The sequence below is a fragment of the Serpula lacrymans genome, assembly GCF_000218685.1.
Source record: "Serpula lacrymans var. lacrymans S7.9 unplaced genomic scaffold SERLAscaffold_2, whole genome shotgun sequence".
In the NCBI taxonomy this organism is placed as follows: Eukaryota; Fungi; Basidiomycota; class Agaricomycetes; order Boletales; family Serpulaceae; genus Serpula; species Serpula lacrymans.
In genome coordinates this window covers 614,229-631,722 of record NW_006763291.1, presented here as the reverse complement: position 1 = coordinate 631,722, position 17,494 = coordinate 614,229, and the positions used below count along the sequence as shown (strand labels likewise).

Genomic DNA, 17,494 nt, shown 5'->3' with positions numbered 1-17,494 from the left:
GTGATGTGAAAGAACCGTGGAACTGTTGGACTTCTTACAGGTCAATGATGGATATAATTCTGATCTTGAGAGGCGAATCATAGATTATACGTACATTATAATTATGAGAGTGTGATGCAACTGCACACTAACCGCACTAACTTGCTGATATGAGGGGTATTTGCACAATCTCGATTAGCCTCGATTTACATACAGTCGGTCTTACATCTAGTCACCGTTCGAGACAATTCGTGATTCATTTCCTAGGAGCGAATAACTTGACAACAGCTTCTTCCAATATTTGCTTGCGCCTAACCGGATCCCTCAAAATGCTCTTGTCCCATATCATTTCTACTAGTTCTTCGAGTCGTAATGATACCCTTAGGTAGTCGTGATCCATAAAACATGACAAAATCTAGAACGATCTGGTCAGCATTGTATCGTATTAGAAGTAATGGCTTAGAATATACCTGGGTCCTAGTAGTCAAAAATACAGATGAACTCATAGAGCTCCCAACAGCCATATTTATATTCGTCCGGGGTACTGGCACCATGTTCGATGGGTATGCGATCGCATCTGTGTGGCCTTGAGAGCTTGAGATCGATTATGTATGGCTCTCCGTTCTTGACGGTTACGTTCCGCTCAGAGATCGCATTGTGTTGTAGACCAGCGTCATGGAACAACTTGAATTTGTCGAGGAGCTTTGAACTGCGCCATTTCAGTTAGCCATTTGAAACGAAATATTTTGAACGAGTTTACATAAGGTCATTGTCGGAATCTGGGAAAGAACTCCTCATGTGATCTCCACAGTCCTCCAGGACCATGCAGGTTGATGGCAGATATCCAGGAGACACTTGACCTTGGAAGAGCCCGTAAAAGCGAGGGACAACGTTTCCTTGAAGGCTTTTCGCTTGGTTTTCATAAACACTAGCTTCGGTCAGGAGAGAGCGAGGATGCTGGTCAAACAGATCTACTTTCAATATGCAAGGAATGAGCTCCTGGCCATCAATACTCATTTTCCCCCGAAGTATTGTACAGCTCGTAGCGTCTCCAGCATACATATGAACCCACTCCTTCACGTGAAAGAGGGAATCGGAAGGTGCGCCAGGTGTGCCAGGTACGGGTAGACGGGGTAGGACGGCGGGTGCGTCTTCTTCTCCTAGTATGAGATAGGGTTCGATGATGAGCTGAGACATTGTAGGGGAATGTGGCTGGCTTCAGGCTTGAAATAAAGCGAAGTGAGGTTTATGCATGTTGTACTAAGAGCTTTTCCATTAAAATTAAAATTGAGGGATGACATTCTGCCGATTATTAGGTGAATTGCGGTGGCCGCACTAATGAGCCACCAACCATGAAAGTGGACCCACCTTGACAAACTTTTGGCTTCTAGGTCAACGCTGGTCAGCCTTTTAGCTGTAACGAGTAGCAAATCATACGATCACATGATCTTGTATGATGGACAGCTTCTCAGAGCCGACTCGGACTGCCATTGGACTATTGTTAAGGAGGAACAACCGTCTCCCTTTGAATCTTTTGGACTGTCTACGGGAGACTACCATTGTGTGGGCATGCAGTAGTAAGTACTACTTAGTAGCATTAGACTTACATTCCCATCAAGGCGTTATGTCGCCTCTTTGTATCAAGGGAAGGTCCCATGAGATACTATCAAATATTTTGTTCATCGCAAGGGTGTCATGCTACGTTTCTCTTGAGTATGTCGTGATACCGTATACCACAGTCATGAAGCACCATCAATTTGCCGAAAAATTGCACTTTATGTCGATTGGGTCATTTGCATAAGAGAATGAGACCAGCTTAGAAACACTCACTTGAAATCGTAATCAAAGTCCTCGAAGAACAAATGTATGGGATCTTTGCAATCCTCTACAGTCATGCAAGACATTGGAGGTATTACAGGTTGCTTGGAAGAACCCATGAAAGTGAGATATAACTTGACGATTATTAACTTGGTTATCGTAGATGTCAGCTTCAGTCAGAGTGGGGAGAGGATGTCGATTGAATAAATCTACTTTGAGCATGGCACAAGTTCTTCACCGTCGATACTCAGCTGACTATGAGATATTGTGCAACATCCCTAATCCCCAGATTGCATGTGAACCAGTCCATTCACACGACACAGGAAACTTGAGGATATTCAAGTTCATGGTGCCTGGTCATCGGTAGACAAGCTGGTAGCACAGTCGGTTTGCTGTCTTCTCCTCTCCCATCTGATATGAGATACGTCTCGATGATGGTTTGGACATTAAACTCCAAATTTGGGTGGAGAAGGTATGAATAAATTACGACCCGCCATACTACAACTACTGCTGAACTCACCTTACAACAAATATCATGTGTTGTGTTAGTGGCGCATAATGAAAACTCATAATCAACAAATTGGCAGCACGACTCAGATGCAGGGTCTGGCAGGGAGAAAGCATATTCGATTTCTTGGCTCAAGATTTTTCGATTTTTTCTAAAGCATCATCAACTCTGTCGAGACTAACCCTGAGGGCTATTAGCTGAACCACAGTTCGTTCGTTCTCTGAATATACTATGAATAGCTGCTTTTAGAGGAGAAGCATGACTTACGCTCCAAAAAGAGGCTGAGTGGTTTCAGTAATGACGATTTGACGCTAGAGATTTGATCGCGATCTCGCACGCCCGTCTTGAAAATACAATCAGTCAATATTTTCAATGAAATCGAGTAGAGAGTGAACCTTGTTTTCTGTATCTCTTTGCAGCAGCACATAATACAGTGAAAGACATTCAACCAAACGGGCCGGTTCCAAGGACTCTCGGATGTCATCAAGTGAGTGAATACTTGAGAAGAAGTAAGGAGGGCTGGTTCTAAAAAGGATGGGACCGAAGGCCTGTAAGAGAAGAGGAGAAGCAAAAATGTTTGCGCCCTTCGCAGCAGGTGATCCTAAGGCCTCCATCATCGCTTCTTTCACCAAGCCGATAGCAGAGGCACGCATCTGAGGTGGACTGAGCTCCGAAGTCAGCTCCCGAAGAATCTGAAGGCGTAATGGAGGAGAGGACAGTGCAAGAACCAGTGAGAGGAGGCGGAACGTAATGTGTCTAATGAAGGCATCTGGATGACCACTGGCCAACGCTGGGAGTGTATCGCAAAGCGGTATCACAACCTCGTCTGGGAGATCCACAGCGGCCGACATCCGTGTTAGGCAATCTAGGAGAAGGTAAAGACATTCGTCCAATGCCACATTCATTTGTAGGGATGATATGAGAACAGGCAAGATTTTATTCAAAAGCTGGAGTGGATCCGCTAACGGATGTGGGGAGTGCGCGAGATAAACGAGGTTGCTGATAGTAGGTGGGTTCCAAATAATTTCAGGCTCGATTCCCAGGATAACCAAAATTTTCTGTAGTACTATGATGAAAAGCGACTTTCGTACATCAAAACGAAAACCGCATACCATTGCAGAAAAAATAACTGCTTGTCCATTATTCCAATCTGGACTTACATAGGAAGTCACAACAAGTCGAGGGAAATGAGCCTCGAAAGACCTAGCAGCAAGTGATGATTGGATACATGATGCACATGATTGGATAGATGTATCAATTAGCTTTCCAAGAAGGTCCTGCTTTTACTTTAACTTACATCGAGAGGAATAAACCGAAAGATAGCTCACATTGGTATTCTGGATATCTTCAGGATGTTTGTTAGAACTCCGAACTACCCATCTGTGCGTGGAAGATGCTAGGTTACTTATCTCCCTTATCAAATTCCGGCCATCAACTTTGGCAGCACGTCCGCCCACTAGATTGACTACCGATGTGAGCTCAGACAATAATGGGAATATAGTTTCGTATGGTGATTTCTTCTTCAACACTAATCGAAATATAGCTTTATGGGATTTCATATATAAGACGCATATACTGTGCACATCGTAGAGACACGTACAAACATTATACACAAGAGCCACGTTGGCGAGTTGCGCTGCTGGTGCTAACTGGTTTTCTTCGGCATTATCTTCGTGAAAGCCGATTTTCATGCGCTCAACGTATTCTTGCATCGCCAGTATAACTTCCTTTGGGCTAAAGTGCGCACCTAGAAAGTACATAAAATCATCTGCCCCTTGCCGAGGACAGGCGATTAGATGGCCTAAAACATCAAGCGGGTCCTGGATAGTGATTAGGGTAGCAAGAAAGAAACGCTAATATGCCAAAACTAACCAAGTACGTATGGCCATCGTTATCTTCTACAGCTATCCATATTTTATCAAGGGATAACACTGGATTGTCGTCGTAAATTGCCGACAAAATCATTGGCATGAGTATACCACGGACATCCTATGCAATGCCATTTAGATAAGCTGGAACTTCGATGGTAATGAAGGCAAGTATGCCTTATCATGGATGTCGGGAGACAAGTGCAGAGCTTGAAGAAATTCCGTGTTCTGTGAATTGAGTTAGGACGATAGTCAGCCATGTTTGAGACATCCTACTTACCGGCCCTAGCTCGAGAGGTTCCTCCTCCATGTCCATTGTTTTTCCACTTAGAATGATCTCCAAGCGAACCTAAGATATTCTAGTTCACGGCAAAAACTAGTGTATTGAAGTTCCTGCAGTTTGCCAGGGTAGTGATCCTCGACGTCACGACTTGTAATGTGAATGTGTATGAGACTTGCTTTTCGCACGCAAGAGCTGGGAGATAAAAAAAAGATCGTATCTGCTGAGAATGGTGTATAGTGTGACAGTACTCAGTGCGCTGGCTGACTCGGATTCTGTGGTGGTCACAACAGTGTTGGGTGAGCCGTGCCTTCAAGAACAGTGCCTAGTATCAGAGTGCCCAAGGTGCCTCCGTGGCACTCTGGGGCACTGGATCACGTGTATGGTACTTGAGACGGCACTATGTCTGAGTAATCACATATGTGTAAGGTGCTCATGCAGCCTGATCGGAGATCAATGAGATTGTCATCAACACGTTCACCATTGCTGTGACTTAACTGCATGGCTTTCATACCGCAAAAAGCTTGTATTGTGTTTGCTGCCCCTTCTCCTCATGCATTCTTTGTATATAATCTCGAGTCTGACAGAAGAGCTGGCACGAACTTACTTCCTTTTGGATTTTCACCACTTGGTTTACCTAGCCTCGCTGTCATGCACCAAAGTTGATTGGTAGCATGGACAGGTGTCAATAACGAAGCGAATATTCAAAAAGACTCGCCTTTGCGCCACACAGGCACAGTGCCACGTGGAATAGTAATTAATATTGCCCTTTTCGAACTTGTGGTTGATCAGCACCACCTCTATTAGGCAATCCAGTCACGCTCACCTTTGCTTTTCCATCCGGTACTTTCCGCATTTCGGCAAATTTTCGCGTCGCCACTGGCTACACATTGCATTGCGCCCTCGCTTTTGTTGTTTCCCTTACTCTCCTTCCTTTGCCTAGCCCCACCATGGGCCCCTTCCTCTCCTTTTTATTCTCACCTGACGGTCGTTTCTGGATTCCCATTCTAATCCACTTTTTTGTCACCTCCACCCTCCTCCTCCTCATCTTATTTGCACCCCCACCATTTCTGATGTCACCACTTCCTATCCGCTTCCATCGCCGATCTGTAGACTACCACGTGCCACTGCTGATATCAGCAAAGCCCCGGCGGCCGGTTCAAATAGGGCAACAGGTCCATCTTTATGACATCGATCTACCATCATATACTATCAAAACATCGGTCGCTCGTCTTGCCTGGTTGGAGCGTGGGTGGGTAGTTTTTGAGCTGGAGAAGGTTCATCCCCTTGCGTCGCCCATGTTCATCACTGTCCCATTCACTTGGGTACACTTATCTTTTGTCCATCGTCTTCGCTACAGCTACACCTACCACACGCTGCCTGGGACTCACTTATTCCAAATTGGAACTACTCCTCTCCCTCCCTTGTTTGATCAGGTGGTCCAACACAACCAGTCTATTGGTAAGGCCATGGAACTGTCGGATTTGGACTAGGTGGTGGACCGGTGGCTCCAGTTTCTTTTTCTTCAGCAGAACATTCATTTACAGTGCGATTATTATTGATTTTTGAATCATTTTTATGGACACATATTTTTTTAGAATGCCTGACTGACAATAAAGGAACTGTGTTGATACTGATAGTGTTTTGCCTTGCCCTTTTTTTACTGCATCTTCCCATGACATCATGATTTTCCTGCTCTCTTTTTGCTATTGGACTTTACTCTATGGCTGTACAAACCTGTGACATTACTCACAGCATTTATTGTTCTATCCCTTTCTTTTCCTTTTTTTGACAATCTTATCCTGTACTACCTACGCAGGATTCGTCAGTGTACATTCCTTCCTTCATATTCTTTCTCATTCTTTTTGCACAGCTATACTGTGCATAGCCTACTTTTCTTTTACTATATAAACCCCTGTATTTTACCTTGTAAAAAAAACAAGAACTCCAATCCAGACTTCTTCTCTAATCTCAAGTTCACTACTCTCTGCTACTTGTGATCCAGTGTGGTCACAACACTTCCCACTGCTACCACTGTTAATTGCTGTCATCGTCACTTCCCACTTTTGAAGTCATTGTTATCCCTTTCGATTAGAGTCCTTCTGAGCACTACAGTTTGTGCGTCAGGAGCCTGCTATCACTGGGAACTTTGTCACCTCTTCATCCTCGTCGTTCTCAAACCTACCTTGTGCTACCATTAGCAAGGTAGTGCTCATCTATACTTGTCACTAAGCCCCTATCTTCTATAAATTCAACTATCCCTCCTCCTCAAAACCCACACTCATACACCTCTGGGTTTTACTTTGAAGGATCTTTATACATACCACCCCACGAACAACCAGACCACTCCACTGTTCTAGGAGGCAAAGCCCATAAACAAGTTCCGTGGAATCTGGGAGGATTGTGTGTTAGTTTGTTTTTGTGTGTGGTTTTCTAACAGCAGTTCTCATCATAGACAACGCTTACTACTGCACCCACCCTTGCTATACCAAACGACGACGACCCGTTCAAACTAGAAACCGACGCCTCTGACTTTGCTGTAGGAGCCGTCCTATCCCAGAAACAAAACGATAAATTCAGACCCATAGCATTCCTCTCGAAAGCCCTTACCCCTGCAGAACAAAACTATGAAATTTACGATAAAGAGATGCTCGCAGTTATGACGGCGCTAGATGAATGGCAACATCACCTTGTAGGATCGAAACACCCCTTCACTATCTTCACAGACCACCAAAACCTCCTTTACTTCCGTCAACCTCAGAAATACAATCGACGCCAAGCTCGATGGTCGTCTCAGCTTGCAGATTATAATTTCAAAATGGAACACGTCAAAGGAAATCAAAATACAAAAGCTGACCTGTTAAGCAGACGAATCAATCATCCTAAAGGCGCAAACGATAACGAAAATCAGACACTTCTCCCAGACGTACATTTTGAAGTACTTGACACCAACGAAGGATACCTACCAGATATACATCAAAACTTCCAGAAACAAGACAACGTAGTAAAGAAGAACTTGAAAGAGAAGTCGGATACCTGGAAGATAAAAGATAGGATCGTTTGGATTAAGAGAGAATCCGCGACAAGTTCCTACCCGATCCCATTAGCTGACCGCGTATACATTCCCCAAAACCACAAATTACGGGCGCAAATATTGAAAGATCATCATGACGAAGTCCTGGCTGGACATCCAGGAGAAAGAACAATGTTTGAACGAGTAAACCGAGAGCTCTGGTGGCCGAGTCTCCGTACAGATATCAGACGATATGTACGAGGGTGCGAGGGTTGTCAACGCACCAAGGCACATCGGACGAAGCCTAACGCCCCTCTACACCCAAACCCGATACCAGATCGGCCTTGGCAGATTATCACCACCGATCTCATAGGCGCATTACCGGAGTCCAAGGGCTACACCACCGTTCAGGTCTTTGTTGACCAATTTAGTAAAATGGCCCATTTCGTCCCCACCTTTGTTACTCTCGACTCTGCCGGTTATGCACGTCAACTCCGAGATAATGTAATACGACTCCACGGAATCCCTGAAAAGATCATCTCCGATCGAGGTCCTCAATTCATGTCTCGATTCACGAAAGACTTTTACGACCTAATGGGGATAACACCAGGCCTCTCTACAGGCTATAACCCTCAAACAGACGGACAGTCCGAACGGATCAACCAGGATCTAGAGCACTACCTCCGCGTTTTTGTAAATCATCAACAAAATGATTGGGCAGACTGGCTTTCCATTGCTGAGTTTACATACAACAACCATCTCCACACCGCAATGAATCAAACACCTTTCTTTTTGAACTATGGGTTACACCCAAGAACGAATATTACCACCACACCATCCCCTCAATCCGCTTCTGCAGCAGAATTTGGCGAACAAATGAAAAAACTCCACGACATCACGAAATCCTCCCTTCTTGTAGCAAACGAGAATCTGAAGAAGTATTACGACCGTAAGAAATCCCCCTCCCGGGAATATCAAACTGGCGATAAAGTCTGGTTAGAAGGACATAACATCACAACGGATAGACCAATGAAGAAATTAGACGATAAATGTTTCGGGCCTTTCAAAATCATCCAAAAGGTCGGACCCTCAGCCTATCAACTCGATATCCCTAAGAGCTGGAAGTCTATTCATCCCGTGTTCAACGAAGCCATCCTCTCACCATACCACGCTCCCAAATTCCTCAATCAATCAATTTCCTCACGACCACCACCCGAGATTGTGGAGGGAATAGACAAATACGAAGTAGAGAGTATAATCGCTTCCAGACCTACTAAATTGAAAGGTAGTAAGCTCGACTACCTAATTCACTGGCATGGTTATCCAGTCTCCGAACGCACTTGGGAACCCGACACCAATCTTACACATGTCGCTAATTTACTCGCCACTTTCCACAAAACAAATCCAGCCGCCCCTCGGATTATTACCGCTTCTCTTCACTTCCGTCCTTACAAAAACTACACCGCCACTTCTAAACCTCCGATGCTTTTTGATTGGATTAGTAACAAGTTCCAGAGTGCCGCATCCGGACTCATGAGGACACGAGTCTTATAAAAGGGGAGCTAATGTGAGGAATCGATTTTTCTTATCGCATTCCCGTCATGTCGTGGTTAGCAGACTCGATCCCCGTCACTCCTCTTGCCCTTGGACTAGAGATTACAGCAGGTGTCTTATTACTTTTATCCTTTTTCTTCTTATTCTCTCTTCACACTCACGTTCTATCGTACCTACGACTGTGAGGCAACGATAAACTATAACAAGAACTAAACCTATCTCCTTCTGCGCTTGCAGGGAGTAAGGGTCCAATGAGCTTGAGGTCAACAGACGCTAGAAATATAGCGAGTCGAGGACTTTGAGAGGTAAGCTTCAACGGTTCTTGTTGAGGAGTAAAGCGGGTAAATTCAGTAATAGAAAGCTAAGGAGCTATACATGAATAGGTACGTCTTTATATAGAGAACTGTCCATTCCTCAGACCGAAAGGAGAATATACGAAAAGTGGTCTGAGGAATTAATCAACCAATAGGAAAAAGGGAGAGTAACTATCGTACGACTTCTGACTTGATTAATCAGCAGGTGAGAGACTTGTACTAATAGAAGATTGTTACGCGTGGTCAGGAACCATATCCTCATGATGAGGTACGATTCTAGATAAGGCGTTATTAGTATTACCAGGCTTTACTGGGGCTTGGAGCTGGTTGGCGAGATGCCTACTACCAGTCCCTACCCAGTGTGCTGGCTAGCTGGGAGCGATGCCCAGTCTCTGATCTGTGATATAAAGTGGTAGCGATGGTTAAGAAAGCCTGTGAGGGCTATGAGAAGTAAGATGGCAAAGGATACCTCTAGCCCTAGAGCCAGAGGTGTAACGGGAAAAGCGTTCGAAAACCAAGACATAACAAAGATAAGAAAATAGTAAAACGGTCCTTACATTACCCCCCCCTTTTATATTCTTGTCCCAAGAATCTTAGCGCCGCAATCCGTGAAGCGGTTTGTGATCCAGTCGAAAAGGCGGGGTTTTTCGGTTGTTGTAGTGAAATTTTCGTATGGACGAAATCGTAAAGCGGCAGAGGCGATGACACGTGGGGCGGCAGGGTGTTTGCGGTGGAAGGTGGCAATAAGTGAAGGGGAATTTTTCAAATGGTGGTCGGGTTCCCACGTCCTCTCCGTGATCGGGTATCCCTTCCAATGGACGAAGTAATCGAGCTTAGCCCCTTTGAGTTTAGTGGGCCGAGAAGCGATGATTTCTTCGGCTTCGTATTCGACTGCGCCATCAACTTGGATCGGCGGAGGTTTCGAGGTACGAGGTTGATTGGGGAACTCCGGCGTGTGATATGGTGATAAGAGGATTTCGTTGAATACGGGATGGATCGCCTTCCAGGATCTAGGAACGTCAAGGAGATAAGCGGATGGGCCGACCTTTGCCTTTACCGTAAATGGGCCAAATTGCTTGTCATCTAACTTCTTCATCGGACGATCGGTGGAGATATGAGTTCCTTCTAACCACACCTTATCCCCTTTGTGATATTCCCGTGCTTCCGTGCGTTTTCGGTCATAGTACTTTTTGAGGTTTTGATTAGCGAGTAATAATGATTGCCTAGTTTGCTCGTGTAGTTTCGCCATAGAGGTTGCGAAATCTTCGGCGGCTTGCGAGCGCCCTGAAGGCTTCTGACCGGTCCCTTTACGAGGGTGAGAACCATAATTTACAAAGAAGGGGGTCTGATTGGTCGCGGAGTGAAGATGATTGTTGTACGTGAACTCGGCAATGGCTAGCCAATCAGCCCAGTCGTCTTGTCGGTGATTAATGAACGTGCGTAGGTAATGTTCCAGGTCTTGATTGATTCGTTCGGACTGCCCATCAGTTTGGGGATGGTAACCTGTTGACAGACCGGGTTCGATCCCAAGGGTTTGATAGAAGTCCTTGGTGAAGTTTGACATGAATTGAGGTCCTCTATCCGATATAATTTTTTCCGGGATGCCGTGTAGTCGTATGACCGAATCTCGTAGTTGTTTGGCGTAGCCTAACGAATCGAGAGTAACGTGCGTTGGTACGAAGTGAGCCATTTTCGAGAATCTGTCAACAAAAACCTGGATAGCGTTGTATCCGTTTGACTCTGGTAACGCTCCGATGAGATCCGTCGTGATTATCTGCCAAGGACGGTCAGGGATCGGATTTGGATGGAGGGGAGCATGCGGTTTTTGACGATGCGACTTTGTTCTCTGACATATCTCGCATCCTGTGACATATTTCCTGATATCTCTCCTGAGGCTAGGCCACCAGAATGATCGGTTTACTCCTTCGTGCGTCTTTCTTTCTCCTGGGTGTCCGCTGAGGCTCGTGTCATGTTCTTCTTCGATAATACGTGCCCTCAACTTTGGGTCCTGAGGTACGTAGATCTTGTTTTTGAAGGATCCTAACGTCAACTCGTCTTCTTTCTCATTTCCTATCCAGACGATTCCGTCTCGTTTCTTCCAAACCTCTGGATCTTCTTTCAACTTCCTTACTACATAATCGTCTAGTTTGTGCTGCGAAGCTAGCAGTTCGTCCAGGTAGTGTTCTTCTAACACGTCCTCCATAGTATAAATATTTGCTTCCGCGAGCTGAGGTAGAAGGACCTGTCCTTCGTTGTCTCTCTCGCCTCTCGGATGGTCTACTCTTCGACTAAGTAGGTCCGCTTTCGTGTTCGCCGAGCCTTTCACATGCTCTAACTTGAAATCGTATCTCGCTAGTGTGTCCATCCACCTAGCTTGTCGTCTGTTTACTTTCTGGGGATCTCTGAAGTAGGTGAGGTTCTGATGGTCGGTGAATATGGTGAACTGGTGTTTAGCTCCCATGAGGAGGTGTCGCCATTCTTCCAACGCATGCATTACCGCTAGCATCTCTTTATCCCAGATAGCGTAATTTCTCTCTGCAGGGTTCATCGACTTTGATAGGAATGCGACCGGTCTCCATTTCCCTTCTTGCTGCTGGGATAACACCGCTCCTGTGGCATAGTTAGAGGCGTCGCATTCAACTTTGAATGGATCTTCGTCGTTAGGGATTGCGAGTGTGGGCGAAGTGGTGATTGTCTTTTTGAGAACGTCGAACGCTCGTTGTTGGTCTTCAGCCCACTCCCAATCTACCTTTCCGGTGAGGATCGTCAGTGGTTTGGCAATCTTTCCATAGTCCCTGATGAATCGTCTGTAAAAGTTTGAAAACCCTAGGAATGACTGTAACTCCTTCTTTGTTCGTGGTATCGGCCATTCTGCAACTGCCTGTACTTTTAGCGGGTCCATACGAATCGTATCATGGGAGATGATCATTCCCAGATATTCGACTTCTTTCTTCTCAAACTCGCATTTCTCTGGCTTGAGATATAATTGATTGTCTGCGAGTATCTGAAGAACTTTGGATACGATCTTCCTGTGTTCTTCTAACGAGTCGGTGAATATCATGATGTCGTCGAGGTATACGATAACTGATCCTTCGTTGATTAGGTCTCTGAGAAGTCGGTCCATCATTGTTTGAAAGGTGGCTGGGGAGTTCGTGAGTCCGAAGAACATAACCAGAGGTTCGAACAGTCCTCTGTTAGTTCTGAAGGCGGCCTTGTGCTCATCTCCTTCTTTGATCCGAACATTATTATATCCCCAACGGACATCCAGCTTGGTGAAGAATCTTGCTCCTTTGAGTCGGTTTATCAATTCTGAAATGAGGGGTAACGTATATCGGTTTTTAATCGTAAGTGCGTTGAGTTTCCGATAGTCTTGTACCGGTCTGAGAGATCCGTCTTTTTTCTTGATAAAGAAGAACGGGGATGCGTAAGGGGATTTCGATACTCTGATCCTCCCTGTCTCCAGGTTTTCTTTCAAGAATTCGTCAAGATGAATTTGTTCGTCTCGGTTAAGTGGATACGTTTTACAGTCTAGACCTTTGGCTTCTGGTAGGAGTTCAATTGCGTGGTCCCAGACTCGTCGTGGGGGTAGTTTGTCAAATGACGCTTTTGTGAATACTGGCTCAAAATGATGATAAAACGGGGGAACGACGTCTCTGAACGTGAGTGTTGACTTTGCTCGTTCTGATTCTTCCGCAATCTGTTGGCTTTTGGTCTGAGATACGTTGCTTTCGACGGAAATTTTGTCAATCCTGCTCTGTAAGTCTACAGCGATGACTCTATCTCCGTCTTCAGGGTGATACTCCGTATCATCAGAAGGGTACGTGATGGTGTTGGTTTGCCAGTTGATATTGGGATTCGTGCGTCGTAGCCAGTCGTGTCCTAATAAAATTCTGGCCTCTCTTTGTCCAGTGACCAGGAAGTCCATTAATTCCGTGCGACCTGCCACAGTTAGGCGAAGTGTCACATATTCCGTTAAAGGTCCAGTGCGATTCTTGGTTCCATCGGCGTTTGAGACAATAACACGAGTTGGCAGTGGTTTTGTGGAAATGTTGTGTTGCCGAACAAAGGCTTCGTCAATGATAGAATCTGTGCATCCTGAATCTATCAAAACTGGAATGACATGCGTCTGGTGATCGTCGATAGTGGATAATTGACATTGTAGCGAGAGTTTGCGTTGATGAGATGGGGGGAGGGATGCGAAGTCTTTGATCACATTCAATTGCTCTACGATATACTCTTCATCGTGTTGCTTGAGTAGATTGATTGTATCCGTCGTGATGTGTGGGTAACACTGGGGTGAGGCCCAGTTCCGAACCAATGCTTTGGCTCTTTCTTCTTTCTGGTCTTTAATTCGTTGAGCCAACCATTCCGCTGAATGTGGCTTAGCGTATTTCTTGGCACGTGGGTTTTGGGAAACATGTTTTGATTTATCAGTTACAAATACATTTTCCGAACCGTGCTTACTGGTCAGAGAGTCCGTGCTTACTCCTGACCTTCGAGAAAATCCTTCGTCTTCGTCTCCTCCTGGGTTGTGGTTGCTTCTCTAGCTGCAACTTTCTTCAGAGGGCAGTTCCTTGCGATATGACCCGGCTGGCCACATCCGTAACATAATCTGAACCGACTCTGTCGGTCTGTATCCATGGGTACGCCTTGTCCGGGGAATACACCTCTCTGAGGTTGATCCTCGAACCTTCTTGCATACTGATTCGTCTGGGGTCTCGCCATCTGCTGTGGCTGCGGCTGTTGCACATGCTGGTGCGTATACGTCTGTTGTTTATAGATAGGTCGCGACGGCTGCGTGACTTCTCTCTTTCGTCTTTCGTCTAGCTGAAACTCTTCTCTCCGTGCCTCCCATGCGTAGGCTTGCGTCTTCCACTCAGCAAATGTTTTCGGTAGGTCTCTCTGGATGATGACGAAATCACAGATTCGAGAGTGAAGATTCTTTTTGAGAATACGGTTGATCACGTCAAAGTGAGTGGTAGCGTCATATCCGGCCTTGTCCATGAGCGTTGTGAAATGGCTAAAGAATTCATCGCAATGCTTGTTCTCCTGTCTGTATGTTTCGATCTCGTTTACCGCCTGTGATCTTTCGTTTGGATTCCCGAATACTTGGGCTAGATCGGTTAGGACGGTCGAGAGAGTCGGCCATACGGGGGTAGTTGCGTCGAGAGCTTTGGTAAGCACGTTCTCTTTCCAAGCTTTTACTGTCGACGTTCCTTGGTCGCTGATTTTGGATAGGAGGTAAATGAGCTTCGTCTTCTCGTCTGGAAAGTAGGAGGCGTAGGCGGTTAAGTACAACTGTAGTGCTTGGCGCCATGCTATGAATCGTTCCTTCTCTCCTTTGAATTCGAAGGGTTCTGCTGCGAGAGTTACTTTGCCGTGTAACTGTGTGGGGTTAGACATGGATGAGGGTTTTGGAGGAATTGGAGGTGGAGGTGGGCGTGTAGGTGGTAGCGGTAGGGTTTGTCTGGGCGGAGTCTCCGGTTCTATGGACGGTCTCGGGTTTCGATATTCGGAAAACACTTTGAAGGATTGAAACGAGTTTTATTTAGTTCGAATCATAATCAAACTCGTCACTCCAATCGTTAGAAGTAAATCCAAAAATATTTTCTTCTTCTTCCAAATCTCTTTCTACCTGTGAGCTAGTGGTAGAATTACTGTCCAAGTTCGAGGTTGTTTCGTCTGGTGAGGGGGTTCTTTCTATAAGAACGTTTCCTTGGATTAACGAGGAGACGGGAGGAATATAAGAGAAATTTCCGTGGGTCAGATGGTACTCTGGTTTGTACTGCGAGTAGACTCTGTTGTTTTCTCGAATAAGTACTCCCCAGAACTCGGTGTTGATCTCGGTAACGATGAAACGATCTGTGGGGTGGCGGATGACTAAATCAAAAACTTCTTTTCCGTAGTTTTGGTATTCTCTGAACAATCGACAGACGTTCCTGATCTGTCTTTGTTCTCTTTCCCAATTCCTTCCTTCGAGGATCTCGTGTCCAATTTTAAACACTAATTTGCGAAATTGCGATATGCAGGCTACTATCCTTCGTATTGCGTCGCGGCAGAAAGGGGTGACAACTAATACGTGGACTCCTGCTTTAAGATAATCTCGTGTGTTGAAGGCGTCGTTCTGTTCGGGAGTGAGGGGGACGTCGAAGAAGAATGGTATTTCCCGATAGAATTTGATGAGATCGGTTTCGTAAATTCCAATTCTTGTAAAAAGAAGTTCGAGAGGGGTAGGATTAAATGACGCTGTAACGTATACGTCAATTTTGGATGGTTCGAGATAGGGCGTAAGGAATTCTAGGTAAGGTGCGGAGTAGGGTCGTCGGTGGATGATGATTCCGCAGGGAAGTAGGTAGTGGATTTCTCTCCCGTCTTGTTCTGGTGAGAACCCAAGTTGGGGAGTTTCAACGTAGTTCGGGAGGTGATAGATGCGTGGGGAGATTCCGTCGGATAGTATGAGAAGAGCTGTCTTATGTTCCGCCACTCGTCGTCTGAGGGCTCGTCTTTCTTCACTGTCGTTCCGACGAGGGGGTTCTAGGATCCTCTGTTCGTAGACTTCGATTGATAGGTGCTCTAGGTGTATCGAATTGAACCTGTACAATTCTCTGGATGCTTGATCGGATTCCCAAAAGCAGGTTTGAGCAGCTGCTGATGCGTACTCGAGTAAGCGCGACGTATTGACGGAGTTGGGAGATTTCGAATGCTAAATCGTCGACGGCTAGAACTAGTCCTTCTAGTTCAGAAACGGGGGAAGAGGCGGCTGATGAGTCTTCGTAGTACTCAGTTTCTGTGTCGCTGTGGGCAGGCTGGGGGTTCGTGGCAACGTTGACAGGTACTGCAACGTGGAGGTCTCGGTTGTTGAGGGCGCGGTGGAATTCCTCGAGGGAACGTCGTTCTTCGTCCGTTACTAGGCTCTCTCTGATGCTCGACAGTTTGACGATTGTAGAAGTGATCAAAGACGACAGCTAGGGTGAGGACTTGAGCTAGAACAAGTAAGAGTATTACTTCGAGGTGGGTAGGAATGTTGGAGAAGACAACTAGCTAGCTTAGCTAGAAGGCAAGTGGTTGTTTTGGATGGGGAGGAGGACGGTGAATGACAACACGTCCGAGGGATGAAGGAAAAGGTGGGTTAGGGCTATAATGGGTTCAAGCGAGATGGTGCGCTGTGAACGGATTGTAGAGTGAGCTTTCTATTTTGTGAGGCAACGATAAACTATAACAAGAACTAAACCTATCTCCTTCTGCACTTGCAGGGAGTAAGGGTCCAATGAGCTTGAGGTCAACAGACGCTAGAAATATAGCGAGTCGAGGACTTTGAGAGGTAAGCTTCAACGGTTCTTGTTGAGGAGTAAAGCGGGTAAATTCAGTAATAGAAAGCTAAGGAGCTATACATGAATAGGTACGTCTTTATATAGAGAACTGTCCATTCCTCAGACCGAAAGGAGAATATACGAAAAGTGGTCTGAGGAATTAATCAACCAATAGGAAAAAGGGAGAGTAACTATCGTACGACTTCTGACTTGATTAATCAGCAGGTGAGAGACTTGTACTAATAATAGAAGATTGTTACGCGTGGTCAGGAACCATATCCTCATGATGAGGTACGATTCTAGATAAGGCGTTATTAGTATTACCAGGCTTTACTGGGGCTTGGAGCTGGTTGGCGAGATGCCTACTACCAGTCCCTACCCAGTGTGCTGGCTAGCTGGGAGCGATGCCCAGTCTCTGATCTGTGATATAAAGTGGTAGCGATGGTTAAGAAAGCCTGTGAGGGCTATGAGAAGTAAGATGGCAAAGGATACCTCTAGCCCTAGAGCCAGAGGTGTAACGGGAAAAGCGTTCGAGAACCAAGACATAACAAAGATAAGAAAATAGTAAAACGGTCCTTACATCCATAGGATTAAAAAACACCTTGAACCACTTGCACTTGCAGCAAATATCACTCAGGCAACATATTGTCGACTTGACCAAGTCCTGATTACCTTTGGAATATTATTTTCCAAATTTTCATCTATTTTGAACACTCCCAACGACCCAACTGATGTCACTGCGGGCCTTGTATGCTCCCCTCGACTTTACTGGCGCCAGTCCTGAATTTTGCCGAATAATATACTTGTCTCTTGGTTTTCCCATTTCATCCATACCCCATTTATTTTCCCG

The 17,494-nt window shown here is 45.6% G+C and overlaps 4 protein-coding genes across 4 annotated transcripts; all 4 read right to left on the bottom strand.

Moving 5' to 3' along the window:
- Window positions 1-235: 235 nt before the first annotated feature.
- Window positions 236-1,176, bottom strand: SERLADRAFT_433103 (uncharacterized protein; the record flags this gene model as incomplete). Its single annotated transcript, XM_007313275.1, has 4 exons — window positions 236-394; window positions 450-456; window positions 482-688; window positions 740-1,176. 4 exons carry the CDS (start codon window positions 1,174-1,176, stop codon window positions 236-238), a joined length of 810 nt encoding a protein of 269 aa, XP_007313337.1.
- A 1,231-nt stretch (window positions 1,177-2,407) lies between these two features.
- On the bottom strand, window positions 2,408-4,786 carry SERLADRAFT_456411 (uncharacterized protein; the record flags this gene model as incomplete). Its single annotated transcript, XM_007313274.1, has 9 exons — window positions 2,408-2,525; window positions 2,573-2,648; window positions 2,701-3,363; window positions 3,418-3,582; window positions 3,634-3,848; window positions 3,906-4,125; window positions 4,178-4,294; window positions 4,351-4,401; window positions 4,454-4,786. 9 exons carry the CDS (start codon window positions 4,487-4,489, stop codon window positions 2,437-2,439), a joined length of 1,632 nt encoding a protein of 543 aa, XP_007313336.1.
- Window positions 4,787-13,747: 8,961 nt separating this feature from the next.
- Window positions 13,748-14,097, bottom strand: SERLADRAFT_377467 (uncharacterized protein; the record flags this gene model as incomplete). Its single annotated transcript, XM_007313273.1, has 1 exon — window positions 13,748-14,097. A coding segment is annotated over one exon (182 nt), but the record flags the coding sequence as incomplete, so codon positions are not given.
- A 2,601-nt stretch (window positions 14,098-16,698) lies between these two features.
- SERLADRAFT_377465 (uncharacterized protein) lies at window positions 16,699-17,226 on the bottom strand (the record flags this gene model as incomplete). The annotated part of the gene is made up of 1 exon (XM_007313272.1): window positions 16,699-17,226. The coding sequence occupies one exon, from the start codon at window positions 17,188-17,190 to the stop codon at window positions 17,020-17,022; it is 171 nt and encodes a 56-aa protein (XP_007313334.1).
- Window positions 17,227-17,494: the final 268 nt, after the last annotated feature.